The sequence below is a fragment of the Platalea leucorodia genome (genome assembly GCF_965183815.1).
Source record: "Platalea leucorodia genome assembly, chromosome: 1".
Classification (NCBI taxonomy): Eukaryota; Metazoa; Chordata; class Aves; order Pelecaniformes; family Threskiornithidae; genus Platalea; species Platalea leucorodia.
In genome coordinates, this window is record NC_138823.1 from 80,123,909 (window position 1) to 80,150,589 (window position 26,681).

The following is a 26,681-nucleotide window of genomic DNA, read 5'->3' on the forward strand; positions in this document are numbered from 1 at the left end:
TCCGTGGTTGATGTCAGATAAGTAAGTCTCTCAAGTTCTGCTCTGCTCCTTTTGCACTGGTCAGCCTACCTGCGGCTCCTTCCCGGGACCGCTCGGCACAGTGGCCTTGCAGAGGCACTGGCATCCGGCTGCCCCTTCCAAGCGTCCCACTCCACGCACACGAGAGGGGCTTGTACGGACCGCAACCGGCAACGCTGAGGCCGGCTCACACCAACGGCAGGGTCACAGCACCCGCTCTCTGCTCCAGCTAGCAGACACTGAGTACAGCGAATAACATGCTCCGTAGTAGGCCAATAAATCTCTACACATTCGTGAAATTTTAAACTTCAATGCGAGAACCATGCTTGAAGAGGAGAATTTTAATCTTGGGTTGAGAAAAGGGATTCATTGAGAATTTCCAAAGAGAGCATTTCGCACTGTGCAAATCAAGAACTATCGTCTCAGCGAAGAGATTTCAGTTTGTCACCTAAAGATCTAAGACCTTGTTTTAATTGGGCATGTCATTAATACCTTAAAAATACTGTATCATCTCAACCCTTCACTACTGCAGCACCAAAATCACATCCCCAGCAAACAGAGAGTCTGGGGTACCACACAGGCATTGAATATGTTCTTACAAGTCTTTGCCAAAGAGAAAGAAAAGCCCTATTATTATAATGGAAACCCTCCAAAGACCTGATGTATGCCCTGACTATGGATCTCTTGATTGCAGAAATAGCATATAGAAAAGCCAGTCTTTATAATTTTCCTGTGGCTTTTTCATAGTATTAATAAAGATACAGCAACTTTATACATTAATGTCAAAAATTTAGGTGTGTCACTAAATACACTCACAGTCTCATAATGAGATATTCAACTTAGAAATTCACTTTCAGATTTCATATGTTCTTTTCAAATCTATGACATCTCTAGAAACAACTAACAAAACCAAAAAGCAAGAACACGTTGATTTAGGCAGGGATACTATTGCACCATACGTAAGTATCTCAGGGAGACCAAATTCACATAAGAACTGCTAAGAAGTTCAGACTTTCTAGAAGTCAGAGGGCATTTTGCCCAGTTAACATATGTAGGATCAGACCTTCAGAAAGGATAAACTCATTTATGAGACTTATCTTGCTACACCTTCTTGCTGAAAATTACTTGGCTGATGCTGCTGTTTGGTTTGTGGATATTAATCTTGTAAAATTTTCCTCTTATTATTCTATACTAGACTTTCAGTTCCTGTATTAACCTTCTCCTTGTGCCTTCATACCGATTTCGCAATTCTTTACTTTTTCGTTTTTCCTTTCTCTTTTTCTTCACTGATTTGCACCTGCAGTTGATTCTTACTCTCATGTGAAAGTTGAAAATTGGATCTCAGTAAGATGTCCTTTCAGTGCAAGGTATGTCCACCACCCCTCCATGAGTTCATAAACAATACAAACGCAGTGCATTCTGTTGGTAGCAAATATATAGGAAGATTTATAAAACAGATAGTTTTCCCATCTAATATGCCATAAAAATAACACAGTGCATTTTCTGTCAATTAGGAAACAGAAACCATCAAGTTTGGGGGATACAAACACCTCTTATCTCTAAACGTTAATTAAGTGAGTGTTGCAGAGCATGCACCAGATTTTTTTGCAATAGAAGTTTAACAAAATAGATTATAATCAAGCTAGGAGCAAATCAGCAATCCAAAGAAACAAGCAGTCAAGTTTAACACTGTTCAAGACGTATGATGATATTTATATAATAATAATAATAAATTTGCTTAGCAGTTACTTTTAGCAGCACTCTTCCACATTGGAAATATAATATTTTAGAGAAATATATGGTTGGTGGAACCAGAAAATATTTACTGAAAAAGGAAAAAAAAAAATACTATAATTGATATTAACAACTACCTCTAAGGTAGTTAAGATTTTATGGAGGCACTTATCATATCCTCTGTTCAAACTACACACGTACAAGGAATTTCGTACTTTAAACACGCAAACTGAGAGCAGAACAAAAAAAACCAACAAAAACAAAACCAAAAACCCACACTAAAGGATTTCAAGATACAAGACTCAAATTTAGATTTAAAATGCTCAGGACCGTCCGCAAATTATCAACACCACAGACGTCCTATGTAGCTTGGCAACTTTGCTACATAACTTCTTGTAGTCAAAACAGGAAAAACACCGTCAAAACTACTGCAACTTTCTATGCCTCGTTTTCAATTTTCTCCTCCCTTACTTCTCCGCACTCTTCATTTTGTCCTATTTAGTTGCTGATCTTGCAGTCAAAACTCCAGTCTCCAAATTCTCAGCCAGAGAGAAATAAAAAGAACTTGAAGAAAATCTTCCCTTGCATCCTCACAGGACAGGCTCTTCTCCATCCATCCAGCCCCAATGCATCAGCCTTTTAGGGCTTCCAGGATTGCATCGAACTCCACACAGTCAATTGGAAAAGCCTCTTTCCCTCCATCACCTCCATGTCCTTTCCCATTCTCAGGGATTTCTAGTTATGCTTCAAAGACTCAGCTCGCCTTGTTTGCCCCAATTCTTTCTGCTGGCTCCATCTTTCTCCAAATGCTCATTTTTTGTGTATAACAGGGGAAGTACAACCTCCTTCCCTCCAGTCAGCTCCACCATGCTCAGCTCAGGGCCTTCAACAGCCGGGCATGGCAAATAGCCAGACTCCCTGCTGTGCCAGGTATGTATGCCTTTTTAAGGGAACATAACATGCCGTACCGGGGAAATGCAAGCAAACAAAAGAACGAGATACTGAACAGCACGGTACTTCGCAAAAAAGGTCTCTTTTCCACCCACAAACACGTTAGTCACAATTTCCTCGGGTACTGGTTATACCTGGCTGTCACACCTACTTGTAATTAGTGTCTCTACATGCTGTTGCAAGCATGTATTCAGTAACATTTTTATCATCAGATGTTTCCATGACATGGTAAGGAGGAAGCCTTTTTCATCAAGGCAACACCCATGTCTCTTCCAGATGGCATCACAGGAGATTTACGTTGTTCGTACTTTCCCATCCCATCTTCAAAACCAGGAGGTAGCTGTTTAGCCGCTATTACTGTTATGGTAAATACTCAGTGCATCTCCGAATTAGTTAACAGGTTCATTTCCACCGCTGGCAGCTACAGAGTACTAAGCCTAATGAAGATCACAAACATACTCAAAGTGATTGTATGCCCCAGTACGGAATTATTACCCATTTGCTATTTGATTCTTTCAAAAAAAAAAAAAAATCTTTAAATCATCTCCTGACCACCACTGTATTTACATGCCACTGTTTTGCGGGAGAACAACTCCTTGCTTCACAGAAACCAAGAAAACATCACTTGTGCTCTGCATATTGTCATGTTCAAAAAATCCTCTTCCAGTGCAAAAACTGACAATCTTTGAAGACTGAAGAACTGAAGTTGTTACTGCACTGATATATCCTTTCATTTTGATTTTCTAAGAGCGTTCTTTAGATCTGACACTAATTGTTACAATAAGGCTGAATGTTCCTTTGCTTAGAAACTGATGTTTTTCCATAATGCAGAAGGAATCGCTGAAAGAAAATACTGCTTCCCCCGTTTCTGAGCTAGTCCTCTGTTTACAGAACAGCTGGTATCTGGTCACTTCGAAGGCTCCTTTTGTCTATATTGTTCCACTTCAGTTTGTACATTCTCCCATTGCCTGTGTCTTAGTTTCCTTTTCATACTTATTTTTTGTTTGAAATATGTACCTTTTTTTCTTTTTATTGAACAGTTCCATTGAGGGAAGACGTATAACTACCATTGCCTAACCCTCAGCACATGGAAGAATTTTCTTAATCACCAATTTAGACTTAGCATTTCTTTACTAGTAATTATTTTATTTATGGGCTCAAGTATGTGATTAGCTGGTATCAATCTGAAATCGCCTAAGTCCATTAGGGACAGCAATGGAAGCAAGTACATACCTTATGAATAAAGTAATATATAAGGATTTTTGTACCTCTAAAGCAAATTTTAATGAAGAAATAGGTAGACAAGTAATTCAGTAAGCAGCCATGGTGACAGAGTTTGTATCTTAAAAATTTGTATGTCAGTTCAATAGATACGGTGCCCGAGCTGAATGAGTTCCAATCAAAGTTTATTTGCAGCTGTGCTGGATGTGACTTGAGTGACATCTGAAGTCAAAACTGGAATGCAGCCTCTTCCACAGCCAGGTCTGTTACACGGCTTCACTGCTGTGCCCAACCTCACATCCTCACACCCACAACCTTCTCAAATTCTACACCCTTCCCTCCAGTCATCCTTGCCCACCAGGTGCCAGAGTTACAAGGTGTCCCCCATGGTAATACAGCCTGTATCTCAAAAGCGTATATAGCTAAAGCATCATTTTGAAATCCGTGTAGTCTGAGGGGACACCAAGGTTTTATGCAGATATTAGGATTCCCCAAGCAACTCCGTATTTTCAATTATTTCAGATTCCCAACTCTCTGACTCAAGGCAGGAATGACTTCCTTCCCTCTTCACAACCAAACAGGGCAGAAGCCATGTTTTTCCAAGTTTTCAGTATTAAAAAAATATAATACTCCTTTCCACCTCCAGGAACTGACTGAATTTTAAGTTTGCCAGATTTTAATCTCCACTAATATATGCAACTTTCAGACTCAGCTTCTAGCATGTTTCAGTGATGCTGTTCTGCACAAAAAAAAAAAAAAATGGTGTGTCCACATAACGTGATAATTGGATGCCAACTTTGGCTGCTAAAGGTGTTATGCCAAGATCTTTTCTCAGATTGTCTCTTGGCTCTCTGAGTTGCATCCCTCAATTTGGGGAGAAGATGCAGTTTAATTCACTTGTTACATGAGCATTGAAACAGAGAAAGCAACAACTGCCAAGGCCCTTAAAAGCATCTGCCCTTTCAGAATTCATGATACTAAAATTCATCATGCCAGTTTCCTCACTTGAGATAAAATTCAACTCCAAGCAATGGCACTATACAAGACATACACATCACTTTCCTGCTCTTTGTGGTACTGCATGGTTTCACATTGTGAGCATGGGACATAATGACCGTAACGATTATAAAACCCGATCACAACATAACCGCACAGACCATACTACTGCGCATAGACTAGCCTACTGCAACTAAATTTCTGTTTTCACTCCAAATTCTTCTTCTCTTGAAATTCCTCTCTTCAAAGTTTCCTGTCCAGCTGGCCAACATAAAACAGAACACATGGACAAAAGTCACAATTATTAAAAAAAAAAGTGTATAAATATTATGAGACAATAACAGATTAACAGCCTGCACTGCACGATGCCGCAGCCATCAAGCACGTTGATGTCTTCTCCTTCAGATTTTGCCTTCTCCCTATTTAGTACACTATAATCCTAAGTAATAAAATGGCTACTAGCTGGTATTTTTTAGAACACCTTACTGAGCTTCAGCTATTTTAATTAATCGTTTCCACTTTGGAGTAGAGAGTTATTTTACTATTAAGTTGACCACATTTGTATTCGAGTGCCAGACCATGTGATATGTACACCTTAAACATTAATCTAACTTCTGCAAATGATAGTTTGAAAGTTGCTGGACCCATTATAGTAAAAACTAACATCTTCGGGTACTTGCTGTACTTGTAAAAACTCCAACCCTACATGTGAACTGCTGAGATTATTATAGAGGAAGAGACTGCCTCTGAAAATAGACAATCATATATAAAAAAAAAATTACAGCTTGAGTTAAAAAAAAAAAAAAGGCTGGTGATTTTTAAAAGAGTGCATTTAAATATAATGCTGCAGAAAGACTGATCCTCTAACAAAAGCATTAGTCGTCTTGAAGACATTACTGGGTAGTTACCTCAGGCACGGCATTGTGTTTTTGTTCAGCAAAGATTTACAAGAAGGAGATTTATGAAAGGCGTTTGAATTGCTTCTTATTTCATGAATGACAACCTTGTATTTCTACACAACACTGAAGTAAATAAAAGAGAATGTACATAGTCCTGCATTACTAAAGTCTAATGTGACCAGGCTTTAACCTGAGACTACACCTGTACAGTAAACAGATGATAAATACACAGACAGTTTCTGACACACAGTAGACACTATTTTCTCAATAGTGGCAGATGAGATTTACCGGGTATGCACTTCCCTGACCAAGATTTTATAATCACACTTCTCCCTCAAGAGGTAGCAAAAGTCAAGGGAGATCATAGAATCGTCAAGGTTGGAAAAGACCCTTAAGATCATCGAGTCCAACCATTAACCTAGCACTGCCAAGTCCATCTATACCATGTCCTCGAGCACCGCATCTATCTGTTCTTTAAATACCTCCAGGGATGGAGACTCAACCACTTCCCTGGGCAGCCTGTTCCAATGCTTGACCACCCTTTCAGTGAAGAAGTTTTTCCTAATGTCTAACCTAAACCTCCCCTGGCGCAGCTTGAGGCTGTTTCCTCTCGTCCTATCACTCGTTACTAGGGAGAAGATCTGAGAGATCTGAGAACCATTCAGACATGCTCTAAGTCATCCTTCTATTAAAAAAGAAGAATAGAAGAATTAGGAAATACGTAGGACAAACCACAAGCCCTGGAGGTATCCTGTTCATGGGACAGAGGAAGAAGGCTGTGGATGCTGACCATTTTAAAAGGTTTCTATTCTGAGCAAGGACGAAATCCGGGCCGTCTTCATATGGGTACAATTCCTCTATGGAACCCAACCACGGGCTCAATACTTCGAAGCTACAACTATTTTACTTGGAGAAATGCTTCTCCACTATAAGGGGGATATTGCTCACAGATTACAAAGGTGGTTCTGCATGGTTTTCACCTCCTGTCACTTCCCTCCCTCTCTCATTGCTCTTGTCCACAGCTTTACAGCGACTACTGGATACCACTGAAGTTGAAAGCAATGTCTTTTATTATACTCCTGCCAAAATTTTAACAGGAAGGAAATAAAAAAAAAAAAAAAACAAACAAAAAACCAACCAACCACACCCAAACTTCTCTCTCAGAGAAGATGCCACTGTACCTGGAAAAAGAATCACCTAAAAACATATATGCAACGATATAACACAGATAAGGCTACACCAGACACCCCGGATCCGTCAAATGAAATGGGATTATGACTTTGCATTGCTTTGAGGTGATTTGTTACTCACTATGCAGATCACTAAGGTATTTTGTGCTCAATTTACTTTGTACTGAAGATTTGTTCCCTGCTTGTTTCATATAATTCTCTCTCCCAAAGCAATGTTATCAAGTGGATGTCAGTTAGGAATACAGGTCTATTATCACAACATTACCAAACTAATAGAGATGCAGTGGTAGGAATAATTTTTCTTTTTAATTTCCCTGAAAACATTATATCCTATAGCCAGAACTCCATGCTGTGTGATTTACTAGCATGATCCTCAATTAATCTGCAGCTGTGGCATCACAGTGTGCCCCTGCACAGCACATCAGCTTGTGACAAAACAAAAAATAAAACAAACAAACCTGTCCCCCAACCAGAAAAAAAAAAAAAACACAACCTAAGCAGAAAGAAGCAATGTTTGGTATTTATAACCTATTGCACTTTAGGACTGAACAAAAACTAAACACAGATTTGAGAAGCAGTATGGGGCAAGTCACAGCTCATTTTTCTGTTGCTCCTCCTTTTGGCCTGAAGTGACAACTTTAAACGCAAATAAAAATATATTTGAAACCAAGGTTCCCTTTTTACTTTCAAATGGAGCATTTGCAATACAGGAACTAGCACGTAACAGGTAGCTTTTCATTAATAGCTAGATGCTGCTCTAAAACTGAAGTAAAACTAAACCAATGTACTCATTGATGCTCACCGTAAGAATCTGAAAACACCTAATTGCATGTATATAGGAAAAATATTTCTAGAATTCCTTTAACTCATTAATCTGAAGGCTATGGAATTACAAGTGATACATCTGGTTAACTAAATTCCAGTTCCATGCCAAGAAGCAATACTAACACAACCTGAGAAAGGATGAGAGCACTCTGGCTCAACCGGCATATAAACTGCCCTATGGAACCTGCCACTGGTGATGTGCAAGGCTCAAACTCAGAGTCTGATTCCCAGAGCTGAAGTTAGGTTTGCATGCCTTGGAGGTATAGAAAGCTGTGAACCAAGCCCTCTATATGGGGTTCATCATGACATTGAAATTGGAGTCCCACAATGTCATTTGTACATAGTCTCATTTCAACATAAGAATGCTCTGTTAATTTTCTAAATCTTTTTCAGCATGTTTAAGTCATAGACAACTTCAGTGATTTGAAATGGCTAAAGAGAACAACTTACCAAGGGACTGCTTGCTATAAGGTATTGTAAATGACTATCAAAAAGATCTCTCTCAAAGCGAAGTTTAAAAAAAAACCCCAACATTCTCATATTTGTTTCAGATATCATCTGAATACTGAATACAAGGTGCAGGCTCCTGCACCTGGGTTGGGGCAACCCCCAGTATCAACACAGGCTGGGGGATGAAGGGATTGAGAGCAGCCCTGCTGAGAAGGACTTGGGGGTGCTGGTAGATGAAAAGCTGGACATGAGCTGGAAATGCGTGCTGGCGGCCCAGAAAGCCAACCGTATCCTGGGCTGCATCAAAGCAGCGTGGCCAGCAGGTCGAGGGAGGTCATTCTGCCCCTCTACTCTGCTCTGGTGAGACCCCCCCTCTGCAGTACTGCGTCCAGCTCTGGGATCCTCAGCACAGGAAGGACATGGACCTGTTGGAGCGGGTCCAGAGGAGGCCACAAAAATGATCAGAGGGATGGAGCACCTCTCCTATGAGGAAAGGCTGAAAGAGCTGGGGTTGTTCAGCCTGGAGAAGAGAAGGCTGCGGAGTGACCTTATAGCAGCCTTCCAGTACCTGAAGGGGGCTTATAAGAAAGATGGGGACAGACTTTTTAGCAGGGCCTGTTGCGATAGGACAAGGGGTAATGGTTTTAAACTAAAAGAGGGTAGGTTCAGACTAGATATAAGGAATAAATTTTTCATTATGAGGGTGGTGAAACACTGGAATGGAATGGGTTACCCAGCGAGGTGGCAGATGCCCCATCCCTGGAAACATTCAAGGCCAGGCTGGATGGGGCTCTGAGCAACCTGATCTAGTTGTAGATGTCCCTGCTCATTGCAGGGGGGTTGGACTAGCTGATCTTTGGAGGTCCCTTCCAACCCAAACCATCTATGATACTATTACAAACTACTTCATAACCACTGAAAAAGAAACACCTTAAAAGGTTAGAAGTTTAAAGTTAACCTTAAACCTTAAAAATGGTTAATGAACAGTTTAGTTGTAAAAGCAGACACAGAAAAACACTATCAGTTTGTGATGCCACAGAACTGCAATAAAATAGACTTAATTATTCTTGCAAGAACAGTAAATCACTGTATAGGATACGGATGTCTAACTTTTTTCATATGGCCAATTTTTCAAATATTGGAAAATTGCTTCTTCCCAGTATGAAAAAAACTTCACCTTGAAATAATAACTTCTAAATATAACAAACATATCCAATACTTTATTACATATGAAGACAAGTATTTACAGTCTTGTGAAGATGATGTACTTTGGCTCATTTCATGCATCGTTTGTAGCCTCATGTTCTTTTTGTAAGGGATGACAAAGGAGCTAAGAGACATGACAAAATGTTGAGAATCAAAGAAAGCCTAAGCTGGACCAGCATAAAAAACATGCAGCAAATAAAGTACTTGGGTATTTGGTAGCAGTATTAAGCAGTCCATGCAACAAAAAAAAAAAAAAAAAAAAAAAAAAAAAAAAAAACAAACAAACAAAAAAAAAAACACCCACAAACACACAACCAAAAAACAAACCAAAAATTGACTTGCACCTACTCAGCAGGTACTGTTCCCACAGACCACTGGCTCCCTTGCTGGCAAGGCAGAGCTGCCTGGCAGCAGAGCAGCACTCCCTCCCGGAGCAAGGCAAGGTCTCTGCCCCACCATGCCGGCAGCAGAGGGAAGGCAGGGCAGAGGCAAGGAGCTGGTGGCTGGTGCAGCTTCCCAGCAGCAACTCCACAACGTCAGATTTCTGCCTACCAGGTCAATGGGGCGGAAGTTCAAACGGGTTGGGCGTGCGGCAGCCTTTCCTACAGGGAGGGAGCCTCCAGGGAATGGGGGCAAACGGCACGTGAACCTGGCACTGAGAACGGGAGGCAATCAGACACTGAAGAGCTGGGACTGCCCTGCTTCACTTGTGCAATGCAAACGAGGAGAGGAGGAGAAGGTCAGAGCCATTTGAGCACCCACAAGCAACAAAACTAGCAACCTCCCCTCCCTGCAAAAACACAAACACAAACAAACCAACAGTGCAATCAATTTTGTATTGGCTGTTCCTGTCTGGGGTGGCAGAAAAAGGGGGTTTGCTTCTCCCCCTCCTGCCTCTCCTTTAGATCCTGACTAGAGACCCGACCCTCACCACAGGCACCTCATAAGACAGAACAAGGAGGCAGAAGAGAGAGAAACAGCCCAGCCATGTTGTGAGAAAGCCACCAGCTCAGTGAGAAGAAACACCAATTTTCCCTGTAAATTTTCCCGTCAGACACTGCTTAACCTCCAGGGCAGCAAAGGCCCGGGCCAAGTGTAGCAGGGGCAAAGCAGCAGACACCGGCACGGCTGCCTGGGTCCTCTTCCCGTCCCTCCAGCAGCACATCTAACCCGTGAAAAAAGACTGGACTCTGGGAGCAAACGCTCCCCCTACCCCACCAACGCAAGACACGCTTTTACAGGAGAACGACAACATTACAAATAACCAGGAGCAGTGCTTGACATAAGGCATCCCTCGGTGCAGACTCCTTTCCTTCAGCAAATAAAGAACCAGGCAGGAGTGGGAAGGAAGGCGGAAAGAGGAGGACAGCATCTGTCCAGGAACACAACAGTAATTCTCACCTTCAGCAGTTTTTCCTGAGCCGCATCACAGGACAATGAAATAGAGAGTTTTTCCCTGCTGCTGGCAAGCGCTTGAACAGAAACCACAGCCAGGAGCAACAGAGAACTTCCCTGGGAAAACGAGCCCCCTTGACTCTCCACAGCTCTCCTGACAGCGCTCTCCCTCTGCACAGAAACCCAGTTCGCCAAGAGCCGCGTTTCTAGTTTGCACCTGCCATCGCAAATTTCCCAGGCCTCTTCTCTTTGATCAGCACCCTGTACCACGGCACCCAGGAGGCGGTGCAGCCTGCGGCAGCACAGCTTTCAGTAACAGACGGCTTCAGAGGCAGCGGTGCACTGGGGGAACCTCGCGGAGACCTGGCCTGAAGGAGAGGAGGCCATTAGAGAAGCTGGAGGGCAGCCGGGCAACAGCCTGCACAGGCAGGGACATTGGGCAGCTTTGGAGGTAGCACGAGAAGTGCTTCAGGAGTGCCCCGGCCCCACACACGCTAATGGATAACCCATTGCAAGAGCATGCTTGGTAAAGCCTTCAAGTCCCACGCTAAGCCACTCTTCAGAGGCAATGCAAACTTTGACTGCTTACCCTTTCGGTATTCAACCTCCTTTCAATAAACCTTTCATTTTAGGGTCCTCTAATTTCAGCTACATCAACCACAGACCCTACTCTTCCTTTTCCTAACCCTTTCCCCCCCTCCCTGGGAAGGACAGAAGAGTCCTCACAGTTTTGTGTGCCCTGTCTTCATCCAGGAGGCACTTCAGCTCCATGCCCCCAGCACTCAAAACTAACGCCAGCTGGCTGCGTAACCAATACAAAGCTGCTGGCCTTCCCTTAGGCTTTCTTCAAAGCCCTCACGGTTTCCCTGGTGCCAGTTAAGACGAGTACGTCCTTCACAGAGCTGAGGTGGACAGGTTCACTCCTCCGGTGTATTTGCTGGTTCATCCTTGCCGCTTGCGTGAGGCTGGGCACAGAGATACTTGCCCGCAGCCCCTGAAAGCAGGGAGTGCTCTTAAAGCGTGAGCACTTTGGAGGTTTCGAGGTCTAAATGTCCACAGCTCATCAGCACCACCAGTGCTTTTAAGCGGCAGCACTTATTTAATCTGATAAAGCCCCAGCAGTTTGTAGAGAGTTCAGAATAAGCTGAGACCTCCTATTTACCACTCCTCCCTCCCAGGCCGCTGGGGACAGCACTCTTTCAATAACTTTATCCGGAAATCACATCTTTTTTACAGAAGAGGGCTCATCTCTTTCACTGAGGGACCACAACGAAAGCAAGTGTCGTTACAAGCTTCCAGACAGGACTGCCAGCCTCCAGAGGGTGACGGCAACTGGTCCCACAGACCCACCGCTGCCGAAGCTGTGCTCCTCTGCTGCAGGTCGGCACCGACAGCCCAGAGCCTGAGAAGCGAGGCTGCTTTCTCCTCAAGGCAGCTATGGAAATCCCAGGCTTGCAAAACAGAGATTTTGACCGCTTGGACTTGTTTCATGTTTAACGTGAATTCAATGCCAATAATCAAGGACTAAGTCCCTAGTCAAAATTTCTAATTCTGCAAATAAGCAAACGATTGCTGATTCTGTGTCCCACTCTGGCTGAAAGGCAATCCTTCCCCCCTCTTAAGTAACAGCCCTCTTCAGATTCCAGCAGTGTTCATGTAAACATCCCATCAAATAAGCATATCTCTACTATTATTAACTTAGGATTTAAATTAATAATTCAAGGCCTTTAGGTTTATAAGGAAAATAAGTAAAACACCTGCCTGGACAAAATTTATTAGTGTTATTTAGTTAGGTTACAAATACAAATTATAAGTTGCTATTCAGTAAGTAAATTGATTCATTATTTATATTACATCCGAGTACTCCCTGCAAGCACATCTTTTGTGGATTCTCATTTCAAAAAGTAGAATTTCATGTTTATTGCTACTTTCAGTGCAAAAGTTTGGGCTGGTACTTTTTATATGAGAGAAGGCATTACCCTTTGAAGACCAAAAGGTCTTGTTACTTGTTAAGTAAAAGCTACCAACCAAAAAAGCCTATGCAGCTACTGCTGTCAAATTTGAAAGATTATTTTTAGCTTAGACAGCATGACAGTAACACACCCAGTCATAATTTAAACCACAAACTGATGAAGAATTCATCTTGCCCCTATCTGAAGTTATGCTAGTAAGGGAGATGTTCAGTAAGCTCCTACTATTTTGTATCTTCTGCAATATGTAGCCCTTAGTGCAGAACTATCGTCATGCATTTCATTCACAAGTGAAATACAAGGAAAATACAAAAGCTAAAAAAAAAAAATCACCCAAAACCAGTGAGTAAATAAAACAAACAATTTAGTTTACCTCGCAGAGAGATTTTAGCTTATTGAGTTCTGCTCACTGAATGCTGATTCACCTAGAGGATGAAAAACTCTGAGTGGGCTTTATCCTCAGTTGTGTAAACATTCCTGAATGTAATAAGTATTTAAGAGCTCACAAAAGAGAAAGAGGTGATGTCTACATTACAAAAAAAAAAAAAAAAGTTTCTATTCTGTGAGTCACTTAATCTTCCAAATGAAGTGAAATTTTCAAATTCAGGAAGAATGTTCTCTTTTTTTTAAAAAACAAACAAACAAAAAACAAACCACAAAAGTAAATGGTTTGAATGTATAACTAGCATAATTTTGGCTTCTAACGGGCAATGTTAGCTGCAAAGGAAAAAAAAATCCAGGCTTTCGACAAAGTCCTTAGACCAAGTTTGCCTTCCCTTTTTTTTCCATCAGATGTGGAAAAGCACGCACCATCTTCATGATTAAAGGTACTGTTGTAACAGACAAAAGAGTATGAACTATGGTCTATAAAGGAGCACACTGAAGTCTTAAAGCTCCCCACCCCCTCACCACCACCGCCACCACCCCAGTGTGATTCACTCACACAGAAGATACAGGCCATGAACCCTTGGCACATATCTTCAAGGCATACGCAGCAATCTACATCCCTCATATCTTATACCAAATAGTCAAGACAAACAGCTATTCAGTCCTACAATAAAAAACACTTAAGACAACCCAATGAAGAAATAAGAAGTTATACTTCAGTTGAACTCCCTCCCCTCCTTTCTGCTAATTTGAGAAAAATTGTATGGTCTCCATCAGAAGGCATATGTTCCTAAAGGAATTTGTGGTAGAGGCAGGAGGAGTCTAAGAGCTGATCCGATCCAGCCCAAAATTCCCTCTGAGCGCTGACAGCTCTTCAGCCTGGTTGCGTGGAAGGCTGGCAGCATCCGCAGCTAACAGCTATTGACGGAGCAACAGAATAATTGGCCTAGCACGCCTCCACCTGCTTTTATTTCCCCTGACCCTGATGATAGGGGTGGAGGGGGGAAAGCAAGGATCAACCCAGCACAAAGCTGGACTGATGGCGTCCTTCTTCAGAACGAGCCTGGAGCAATGTTCAAATCCATACCCCAAACAGCAAAACAAAATTTACCTTCACAGGGCCCACTTTTGCTACCGAAATTAGCATTTTTTTTTTTTTAGCTTTCCCTCTTCCCTTCTGAAAACCCATCTTCAGGTATTACCCACTAACATCCTGCATCCCCGTTTCATTCACTATAATTGTGATCAATGTTGACAGGGTTTCCTTCCTTACGGAGGTGTTGTGAAGATTACAGCCACAAGACAGCCTGCTACTTCAGCACAGAGAACCAAGGGATATTTTGCAAGCAAAACAAGAAACCCTCTTCAGGGTGTGACTGGGAAAGAGAGCATCATATAATAAATATGTGGCAGCCACATGTGGAACATGAGGCTTAAGGTTCAATATAATAAGTTGTTTCAATCACTCACTGCCTCCGCTGCTCAGTGACTCAGGCAGAGGTGTTGTCCCCTTCATGCAAAGAATAGTAATCTTTTCTCACATACATGTATGACTCTACACAAAACATATACTATGGTAGATTCTTTAACAGGAAGGAAATGTTGTAATGGTGTTCTTCAAAAAGTATAAAGCTGTTACAGGTACTTAACTAGAAAATTCTGTGGAAAAAACTTTTTAAGGATCTTCTCCTGTACTCTGAACACCCAAAACTTGCATAAAGCAATAGAAATTTTTGGACATGCAAGAACTGCCAGCTTTACCCTTGGAGAAATGGTTTTAAAACTTTAAAAAAAAAAGTTTTAAAAGAAAGCAAAGTATCTTGCTCCAAAAAGTACACTTAACTTTTTCTGAGAATGGACATAATCTTCCCTCTTTGATCAACACAGCAAAGATAAAACACCAGTAATACTTACAATTCCTAAGGCAAGTTCTTTGTACATCTGCTTTAGGCTATTTTGGCTGTAGCATTTATGTACTCTAATTATTTTGTGCATTAAATACCATAAATATCCCTGTTGATTTGTGATCTATTTGTGGGTTCCAACATACAGCTGTACTTCGTTTGGTTGAGAGGACATTCTGCAAGTAGGACTCGTGCTCCAATGCATTTCATGGACAATCATTATTATTTATGGATGAACCAGTGATGCTAACAGCTTTTCTCTATGCCATAGTTCAATTTTATGTCTGTGTACCTATACCTAAGTGTACCTCTGTAGGAGAGAGGAAGAACATTTACGTATGATTCACTTCAAAAGCAAGTGAACAATCCTTTACCTTCATATGGAAGGAACTTTGCAGTCCCTTTGCAACACACAAAATACCTTTTGCAAGCAAAAAAAACCTAGGAATTTCTTCAGAGACAACAGATTTTTCTTAAAGACAATACATAAGATTAATAAAAATATTCTCTCTCTCCTGAGTAAGCTCCCTTCCCAAATTAGCTTAACCTGCTGTACATATAGCACAACACGAAGTATTTCTGTTTTGTGCGTGCCTTTGGGGTTCCATTGATAGCTGCCATCTGCACAAGGCATTTTGTTTGACTGGCATGCACATAATACATTTTTTTTTTTTTTAGCATTTTTTTTTTAGCACATCAGAAAGAGAAGAAGAATTAGTACTGCAGAATGAAGTATATCTCATAAAAAGACAATCATGCAAGTTACATCCACCTACCTGTACTAGTGCGATATGTGCCTGTGTGTGCTGGTTGCAGAGGGTCCCCCTGACTCTGGCTGAGACTCCTCATAGGGGGCTTCTGATAAACTCTGTCTTCGTAAATAGGATCTATATGGTGTTCTGGAGACTGCAGTGCCCTTAACTCGGAGCCAAGGTGGCTGTGCTGGCTGCTGTAAGATGCCCGAGACCCAGCTGCAAATAGATTTATAAGAGACATTTAAGAGAGAGGAAAAAAGTGACAAATACAGGATCTAACTTGATTAAAAGCTTACTTGAAAGTAGCATTTAAACACACACAAAAAAACCCAAATAAAACAAAGAAATCAATGTTTTCAACATACAAATAGAAACAGCATGCAAGGGCAGCAACAGCTTCAGTTAATTACTTTAGTTGCATCATCCAGCTGCCTGCATGTACTCCAAGACCTCATTTCTTCCAAGGAAACTACGTATTTTGGAGACATAAATATCATTATATCATCTCTTCTCAAACAGAGACCAAAAAACCCAACCCCTCTCAAAAAAAAAAAAAAAAAAAAAGGCAGCTGTGTGATCCAGGAATTCCCTAGACCAAAGGGGTCCAGAGGAGAACCAGGAATGGGGGAGAAGAAAAGAGCAGCAGTCAGAACTAGTTTCACATGTTACGCCCATATCTTAAGATCTACAAATGAAACAAGCTAAAGCTGATGAATAGACGTAGTTATACGAAGGCTGATCTTTTTGCTGCTTCACTAAAGTACAATAGAATGGTCATGCCTTAGCAACATTTTGCCCTCAACAGTTTAAAAAAAATCATATTGCTACGACTTTCTACAACTTAAATATCCACTGGGGATAACTAAATTAAACACGCCTCCTAGAAAAACTATTTTAAGGATACAGCTCTTTTTGTTTTGTTTTTGTAAATAACAAGATCAACTGGGATTGTGTTAAAACATGTACTATTAAAAATATTATTTTCTGTCATGATGTTTAAAACAGAGACTTGTATATTTCCAGCTGGGATTACTTTTGTCACTTGAATCCCTTTGCCACTTAGGTACTTCAGTTCTGTGGTCCATTAGCAAGATTCCCAAGGAGAGCCATGGGGAAGCCATACAAACATTACACATTTTGAAGGCAAGAATCAAGCAAGTACGCAAGCAACACTTGACAAAGGTTAGGTCTATACCACAAAGTGGTAACATGCTATTTAAATGTTTAGAAAAGCAATCAAAGATACGACTATTACACCTCTTGCTGATATTCCTCTGAGGTTAAAATCCTGGATGTGGCCGACGTTCTGCTAGCTTAGCTTGTACTGCTCAGACCATCAGAGTAGCCATTCCTGCCGAAAAGCTCTACCACATTCCTTGTGTCGGCAGTGGTTTTGTTGCTTAAACAAACACTAAACATTTTTAAAATGCAAAGCACAGATATAAGTAATGTGCGATAGCAACATGGGATAGAAATGAGAAAGATACACAGACACATTACTTAAAGTTTAATACAAATTGTCTGGAGGAAAAGAACAATTTATTCCATTTTTTCTAATCAGCTTGTGCCATATACGTGTTTTCTTCTGAATTTTTCAGCGTACGTGCATGTTTTCAGTGGAATACCCTATTTACATATTTTTCCCTTCAAACATTTTTCAGACTGACTTGCCATTAGCACACCACTGAAAGTAATTCTGTTGTTCCCCTTACTATAAAGTCTGCCAAGAATCCCAAAGACATATTTTATCTTTAACTACTGCAATTATCCAGGAAGTTGATATTACTGTTACAGAACTAAATTCTTCATGGCCTGCATTTTCAAAACGCTCTTTAACCCTGCATCTTTGAGACTGATTCTCAGAACAGCTGAATGGCTCCACCAAAGTCTAGTATCCTCCAGTGGCCTAAAATACAGCCTGTTATGATTATGTCCAAATTTCACTGTTTACTTGGTCCTGTATTCAGAGAAAAAAAAAAAAAATATAGAAAAATTGAGGGCAGCATTTCAGAGGTTTAACAGTGCATCAACAAATCAGACTTGCTACAGAATAAACACTTACACCCCATTCTATAAGTACTACAATTCTTTTGTCTATTTACAAATTAACAATGCTCTTTGGAACAATAGATTTTCTTCTTAATCCTGCTTCCAGTGAACCAAAAGATTTTTCCCATTGAATTTAGTGGCAGCATAACCCACATCTGAACATGTTCTCAAACAGTTATGCTAGTCTTCTGGTGAGGTGGGCTTAATTCAACCTCCTTCATACTCTACTGATAGTTCTGAATCTGCAAGTGCTAATACTAGTCTACCACTAAACAGAAGTTTAGTGTTAGTTTATTATGCTAATATTAAACAGAGGTTTATTTGCATACTGCACATGTAATTAAGACTGTAACACTACTGTACTAAACAGTGAACATAAATATAACCAGAGAAACTTCTTGACCAAAACTCATTACAGTTCAAGCAAGCAAGACAATGCAGATGTGACAAACAATGAAAGAAAACCAACATAACTTGCCCGAAAACAGCTAAGTGGCAATCTAGAAATAACTTGAAGCCATCTGAATAACAAGATTATGGGTAAACACCCCCAAAAAAGGTTCGAGAGTTAAAACTCTACCAAGGAGTAACTGCCACTATTCCTCTAACATTTCAAGGAAACAAAGATTTCAACACGTAATTAAACTATTTTCATTTTAAAAACATAAACACTCTCAAATCTTAGAAATTAAGGCCATGAGAACATGAATGTACTTTTTAAAGCACGTTTCTTAAACACCTTTAGTTTCAAGCAAAACTGATACTTTTCTACAGACCTCAATATGCAATTTTACTACACTATTTCCAAATTATCAGATATCAATATTTAAACACAAAATAATAGCACCCTTTAAAGTTCTTGACTCTAGTTAAAAAAAAACCGCAAACCAGAAAATTCATAAAAAGATGGAACACCACCATCATTTTTAGCGTTTCTATTAAGTTGGTATTTTGAAAACTGGAACAGCAAGTTCTGTTTTCAATAAAAATCTCTTTTCCATCACTCAAAATTCTTACATGTATGAATTTACTCAAGTTTCAACTTAGGAGCAACAGGTTTTAATTGCATGTTTATTTAAATATTAAAATCAACTACCCAATAGCTGTTATACCAACAGTTATCTTTGTTGTCAGTGCTGTATCAAATCCAGTAAGACTCACACAGACAACTTTCAGAAAAAACTAACACACAATTACAGCTGAAGTCAACAAAAGACTTGTAGATTTTTATATCATTAAAGAAAAAAAAAAGAAAAAGGGGAAAGTGTGATGGATTTCAGACAACTGCATCCTACCTTACCTAAACACTCAGCCCCTGCACATATTCTGCTGCTACTTTGGAAGACACTGGAAAGATGGTTAAGGTAATCGATCAAAACAAAGACCATGAACTCAAAGAATTGATGCCACTGAGAAAGGGAGAGGTATAACACGCCTCCTGCCTGCATCTGCAGCAAACAGCTACATCCTTTACTATCTGAAGCTGCAAGCTGATCTGTATCATCTATTTAAAAAAAAAAAAAAAACAAACAAAAAACAAACTTGCATTAATGCAGTCTAAAGCTCACAGAGGTTGGAAAAGCAACAAGGTCAGAATGGAAAAGCAGCAATCAATATACTACCAGGAAGCAATAAAACATCGGATTACCAAGGCCCGTTAGCATTCTCGCATTCAAGGAGGCTCATCGCCCTCAGAAGTGGCTTCCCTAAACCTGGAGGCATCACGAACGCATGGCTCACCCCAAACTGCAGTTGTCCAAACTCTGTTCTCAACCAGCCGCCATCCCTTCACCCCACTAATAACACTGCACTGCTCTGGGTTGCTTGAAACCAAAGCAGGGATGTGCATCAAGGCTACACACAACTCTCCTACATGTTCTGAAAATGGACTCATCCCCCCTCCCTGGCCAACCTGTCCCTAACAGCAATGCTATTTTTCCCTTTGGGGAAGTGTAAGGCAATCAAGCCCATTCAAAGACAGGTCTACGTAAAAGTTCAAAGACAACTCGTTATTAAATTTACAGTTCTGCAAGCCGTTAATTACAGATGATGTATTTAGCATCATGACCATGGTTGTGAAGGAGTGGGTTTTTTTCCTCCTTTCTAGATTAAAAAAAACAACCACACCCCCCCCCAAACAAAAAACCAAAAACCCAAAAAACACCCCCCAAAAAACCCCAAACCTTTAAGAACTAAACCATTATTCAGGGCCTAAAGAAACCACTTGATAATTGCTTCCTAAAAAAGTCCAATCTTTAGTTGGACAAGAGACTGGGAAATTATTTGATTGCAATGCCGGAGATGCATCAAAGCAGAACGTATGGAGAAGACTAAAGGGCTCTAAAATAGCTGCAAGAGGCATTAAAAGTGAAGCAGACAAGTTAAAAAAAAGGGGGGGTGTGTGTCAAAATAGGGTACATTTATTTTTTTAAACAGAAACTGATTAACTATAAGAACAAAGCATACAGAAAAGAGAGACTTCTCTGTCTTCTCAAGTCTCCAAGACTGAAACCTGATAGAAAGTGGAATGCCCCTTCTGCATCTCTACGGAGCTTGTAAAAGTAGACTGTGGCCAGGCTCCAGCAGGGGTATCTTCTGAGCCCCTAACCAGGTTTAACCAGATTAGGTCAACGATAATAACCTAGAACTAGCCAAAAGTTTTACCAGATGAAGATACCACATTCCTACAACCTTTGCTCCCCTCCTGCATTCAAGAGGGGCAATAGAAAGAACCCAGGAAGAGTCCAGTCCTACCTAATTGGACCAAAGAGATCACCTCCACCCTTTACACTTAAAAAAACCGCTTACTAGGTGAAGGTTTCCAAATTATTCAGATGTATTCCTCAGTAGTATAGGGAAATGGTTTTTTCCTAGGAAAGTGTTCTTTTTTGACAAAGTCTCACTTTCCACAGGAAGAAAGCCACTGTAATCAGACAAGTATAATGTGACAGAAATACACAAAATAATCCCTAATTGCTTTTCAGAGCTTGTGTGGGATGTCATGGAAATAAATACAACAGACACATTTGAATGACATTGCTAATCTGACAGTTTAGGTCAATAAAGTAAACCACCATATTGGCAGCATTTTTCATTTCAAGAAACTAAAGACATTAAAACTATTCAAATGAATGGATACGCAGGCATTTGCATAGGCTTTAATAAAGCCCGAAGAGTTTCTATTTGTGCCCCTTGTGAAAGCCTCTACAACCCGTCATCCTGGCTTGCTGCAGCCCTAAGAAGGAGCCCTACAGATTCACGATTCTCTCTAAACATCTCTAATAGCAAGAGCATACGGTATTGCCCTCCTCTCTGGGATTTAAGAGCTCACTGGAAACATGAAATATGCAAGTGATCATCTCCACATGAAGAAAAGCATCCAGATTTGACCAGATAAACCATTCAGCCCTGATTTAGAAATTCTCCATCACAAAACATATTCTTCAAGAGTCCCGTTAAGCAGTTTCCTTACGTCTATGATACGGGAACATCGTTAATGAGATATGAGCTGAGGATGAAGCTCAATGACCCTTATATTACCACTTACCAGTAATGTGTTTACACCATCTAACTTGGTTGCAACCCCACACATTTCAACACACAGTGTGCCTCTGGCTACTTGAGGCTCTAAGCATCAAACTCAGACTCTGAACACACTATGACACATTGCACTCGGGAGACCTGATTTTCTAATGAAGAGGACTGACCATCCACAACTGGCTGTACAGATTTTTACTTTCAAATATAATGACAACATTACGTAATTTGCACTGAGCTTTTCTTAGATTACAAGTTTAAAAAAAAAACCAAACAAACAAATAACAAAACAAAAAAAAAACCCAAAAACCAAACCCACATGATGGTAAAATTGTAATAAGCCCATGAGTGAGATAAGAGACAGTAGGCATGGAAACTAAAAGAGAATCACAGTAATTTTGTAGCTTAGGTGCACTGCATGCTTTTCAGAGGAATGAAAGAACTTTTTGATTTAGATGGCACATCAGGGCTGAAAACCCTTTTTGACATGAGTTTCTCTTAGGTACTTGTCCTAAAATGCTACTGTCCTTATAAAAAAAAAAAATATATATATATACAGTACATGAGGTCATAACTACACTGTAATTCTGAAAAAACAACATGTGAGAAAGAAGATATGAATAGTAGGATTTTTACTCCGAACTCATACGTAATGAAACCTATTTTACAGACAATAACCTGGTTTACGTTACGTAGTAAAGAAGTTGATGTGAACCCAACTGCAGAATTAGAAGTGAACTGGGGGGAGAAGGAGAACGAAGCCAAGCATTCATAGCTAGTTTTGATATTGACCTTGTTTTGCCAGAAATTTATGCAGAAACATCTCCAAAATGCTTGTCTGAATACATGCATCTTCTACTCACAACATTGGAAAAGAACAGTACGATCTACAACAAATGTTACTATAAATAAAACTAATAAAACTCAGATAATAGGAATATACCAGCACTGTGTGATGAAGAGTACGGTACCAAAGAGAAGAAAACATATCTAACCCAAGTACTAAAAGTGAATACAAATTGTTAAGGCACGACAGATGGTTAAATTAACCAGTAAGAGATGACAGGCCATATGGCAGTACCAGCTAATGCACACCTTCGGTATGTCAGCTTGTGCCCCTAGCACACCAGAGATCTGCATTCACCAGAACCAAAACACAATCTGGAGTGAATTCCTTTTAATTGGGTTCAGATTTTTCTTAAACACAGGTTTCTCACCTGTTTAAATTTTACAAACCAACACAAAATGTATGAATTTGTTTTTCCTTCCCCAAATATTAAGATTAAAGATTAACTAACGGAAGTTCAGAATTAAACTCATTTTTGTCTTCATACTCTTTTTTCCATTCTCACTACACAATTCTGTCCGTGACTCGGGACTATTTGTACAAATAAAGAAGGAAATAATGCCCTCACTGAATTGACTGATTACACACGATGCCTTTCAGCGTATGTCAGACTCTGGACATCCAGAAAAAACATGGATGTGCTGATTTGGCATCCCCAGTCCACACTGTAGGAGATGACCGCAAAACAAGTATGTGCTACAACATACAAGCCCCAGAACTGAAAGAACAGACTGGCCTCATCTGTCAGTATCTTAGACTGCTTTTCCTCAGGTTTTTTACTTAAAAGATTAAAGCGTAATACGATGCACGGCCTGGAGTGTTTCTTGTAAACTATCATTGCGCGTCAAACCTATGAGCAGTTTCACTGTCAGGATACTGTCACGTTCAGCAGTACGGCTCACACTGCGGAACGTCCCAGGCGTAGTTTGTCCATTAACCAGATTAAGTATCTTAGGAAAGTCTCCTCAGAACAGATTGGCTTTGGCTGCTTAAGGGACACTGCAAAACCAGCCTCTGACCTAGGGTTAGCACTTTTCACATCAGTGCTAAAAATAAAGAAAGGTAGGGGGAAAGAAAAGGCTACACTTTAAGTGTAATAAACAGGCCCAAAATAAACTTTAAAAATCATTTGATAAAACTTACTATGTCTTATAAGAAGCATCTGGATAATTTTTATCCTATTTGAACTAGTTTTTAACCAAATATTGAAATTAATTACACTCCTAAGTATCTTTAAAAGAGAAATAAAGCTAGAAATGTTTTCTTAAGTTGTCTATGTTTACTTTTTAGTCATGCAATGTGAGTTTACTGCAATGTATTGTATCAGTTATTTTAATTCTACAAATCTAAGAAAAACAGGAAAAAAACCCCACACCATAAATTTGTCTTTCCTCACAAGCATTTTCTTTTTCCTGCTACTGTCCTCATTCTGTTGAAAAGCATTCACCTGCTTAAAACATTTTATCAAAAATAAATTGTTAGTGGAGAAGAGAAGTGTGACTGGGAGCAAAGAGATAAGAGGCAAAGATAGCCAGGAAGAAACAGCAGATTAAATGTGACAGACAAGTTCAGGGAGATAATTCCCATTTCATTTCTGATCTACGGAACTGTCACTGAAGAACGAACGAAAAAACAGAAACTCCCCCAAACCAACCGTTACCACACAGCAACAACAACTTGCCGAATTCAGCAAGGCAGAAAATGATAGATAATTTTTTTTTTTTTTAAACTATTAACTGAATGATCACATTGGGTGCTTCCCCCCCCGCCTTAAGCTCTGCCTCCTTCCCTTCCCCTTAACCCTGCCAATTTTACAAAAAAGGGGAAAGAAGTCCTATGCGCAAATGGGAACAGATACTGCTGTCCAGCGATACAAATCACCGTTTCTAACTTTCCTGCTCACTCCCCACTTTGACTGAGGGTTGAGTGCCTCAGCCATAGGATGATGTTACTAGCAACACTGCCAAGCAGCCACGCATACGCTGTTTGGATAGTTCACCACAGCTTCATGACAATTGAAAATAATATCGAGCCTTTGTAGCAGAAGAGATCTCCTTTAAAGTTTTGCTAAACCTCTTTATCTTAGAAGAGATAAAAGTTTATTATTTCAAATTCTGAACTGTAAAAGCTTGTGTAGCACCATGGGCTCTATGCTAAAGCAGGTGCTGCGACAATACATTCAACTCGGCAAGTAAGGGAACAGAAATACTAGTGTATTTGGTGAGAGATGCCTCAAAAGTAAATATCCAGAAAAAAAACCTCTATGGGATATTTTGCGAAACCCTACAGTTAACACTTCTACGGCAAGGATTGCAAATCCAAAGGAAGAACAGTGCGTCTTTAATTCCCAAAGCTAGGTCTTCCTTCCTCCCCAAGGCGCAAGGCCGTACCAAGGCAGCGTTGGGGACCCAATTTCTGCCTGCTAAGCAGTGCTGTAGACTGAACATCCAAAACCCCATAGATCTTTGTAGGGCTAGAGACCACTTCCAGCACCACGAGTGATTTGCTAAAAAGGCATTGCTGCCTCCAGCAAAACGAATCAGGCACTATTCCACTGATGCCTGCCAGTGAAAAGTTAACTTTCTGATCGTGTTCAACATCGTGGAAAAGCACAGCATCTAAAAAACTCAGCAACTCGTAACCCTTCCCCCAAAACAAGCATCAGCTCAGTCAGCCTTAAACGGAGCAAGTTCTCATAGCAGCTCTGGCTGGGGGAAGGGGAAAGCCTTTCCGCACCTGCTCCTCCCTGCGCATGGAAAAGGAAGAATATCGAGAGCTTAAATCCAACTAGAAGTGAAAGTCTCAAGATTGGCACAGAAAATTCATTAAGGAATGTGCTTTGTGGAACAGTCATTCCCAAAGGGAAAACAGTTGCTGTGTAACACTGTGGGAAGGGTAATACCAGAAAACAAAACTCACTTGGGTAATGAAGTGTCAACTCTGTCCAACTACAGTATTCCTCAACTGACTTTTGCTGGGCAACCTGAATTTTTGATCTAATCGTACTGTCATTCCTGGGAGTTCACAGTTCCAACAGGTGGTTTTCCTGCTAACAGGGAAAATGCAAATAGACAGTTCCAATGAATACTGACCATGCGTGCATTTTTCCAAAAGTATTAATTTACAATGGATATTGTGAATACTTCTTTTGCAAACCTATGTTCCAGTCTCTGATACGTGCAGTCGAAATCCAAGAAAGCACATCTGGGGTTTGCTCACAGAAGCGTGTTTGCAACTTATCTTTCTTAATTCCTTTTCCAATGAGATTGCATATTATAAGATGTGTGAACAGTATTAACTTTTGGAGATTTTATCTGTAACACTTTGTACTCAAACTTGCGTTTCACTGAGACAATGGAGAAAAGCATCAGAGAGCATTTGTTCTTTTATGTAAACCCATCTTTGATAAAATATTAAACACTTTCTCCTCCCAGTGGCTTTCTCTTCCTCAATGAACATTTGCTTGCAATCCCCAGTTTCTAGAATTCACCAAGACCTGAGGTATAAGTCTGTGACATTCCAGGGGAAAAAAAAAAAAAAAAACAAACCAGGGTTTATTACCTTTGTTTTTCTTTCAATGCCACATTCAAGAAAGGCAAGATCGCTTTGGATATTCTGTAGCGCACTGTATTACTCATCAAGTTTTCATTATCTATTTGAGACTCACTGCATTTAAAATACGAGAGTGAAAACATGGAGCTTTTATTAAATGTATACATAATCAGTTTGAATACAATCTAACTAAAGAATTTAGTTATGCCTGTAAAAAAGTTTAGACCAGCAATTATCCACTTCTACAATTATGTTCAATAGATTATCATAGCATTATTCAAGCTGGCTTTAGGTTGTTCCCGTTACGTATACATCAAGACCTCTGCTAAAACACTTAAAATAATCTCCTATTATTAAAATCATTATAATCTAAAGCAATTCTAACAGGCTTGCTCTAAATAAAAGAAATAAAAGGAATGCTGAATGTGGAGATAAAGAAGAGGAATACTGCTAATACCGTGATCATGAGGAGCTTAAGCACTTAAGCAAAGTTTATGCTGGAGTAATCATCGTATCCCATAAAATAGAGTTTTCTTTTTTAATTCATTATGCTTACTAATATAGCAATCACACAATAGTAAGCATTTAGTATCCAGCTTCCAAAAACTCAGAAAAATATCTTACGTAAATACTTCCCCAATAAGCAGCAAGCAAAAAAGGGAACGGATGGTTACAGATTTTTTTTCCAGGAACTTATTTAACACAAAAAAACCAACCAACCAACCAACCAAAAAAAACCCAAGAAAAGAAAAGAAACAAAACCAGCACAACAGACTTTGCGATGTGCCATTAATC

General features: G+C 40.1%; 1 protein-coding gene across 1 annotated transcript in view; it reads right to left on the reverse strand.

Annotated features, from left to right (window-relative positions):
* The window catches only part of CTNND2 (catenin delta 2), a gene marked incomplete at both ends in the record, with an annotated part of 558,729 nt that overhangs the window by 256,947 nt on the left and 275,101 nt on the right, over positions 1–26,681 (reverse strand). Inside the window, one exon of the mRNA XM_082315082.1 lies at positions 15,923–16,117. Coding sequence (XP_082171208.1) covers positions 15,923–16,117 — 195 coding nt within the window. The remainder of the gene's footprint in view (positions 1–15,922; positions 16,118–26,681) is intronic.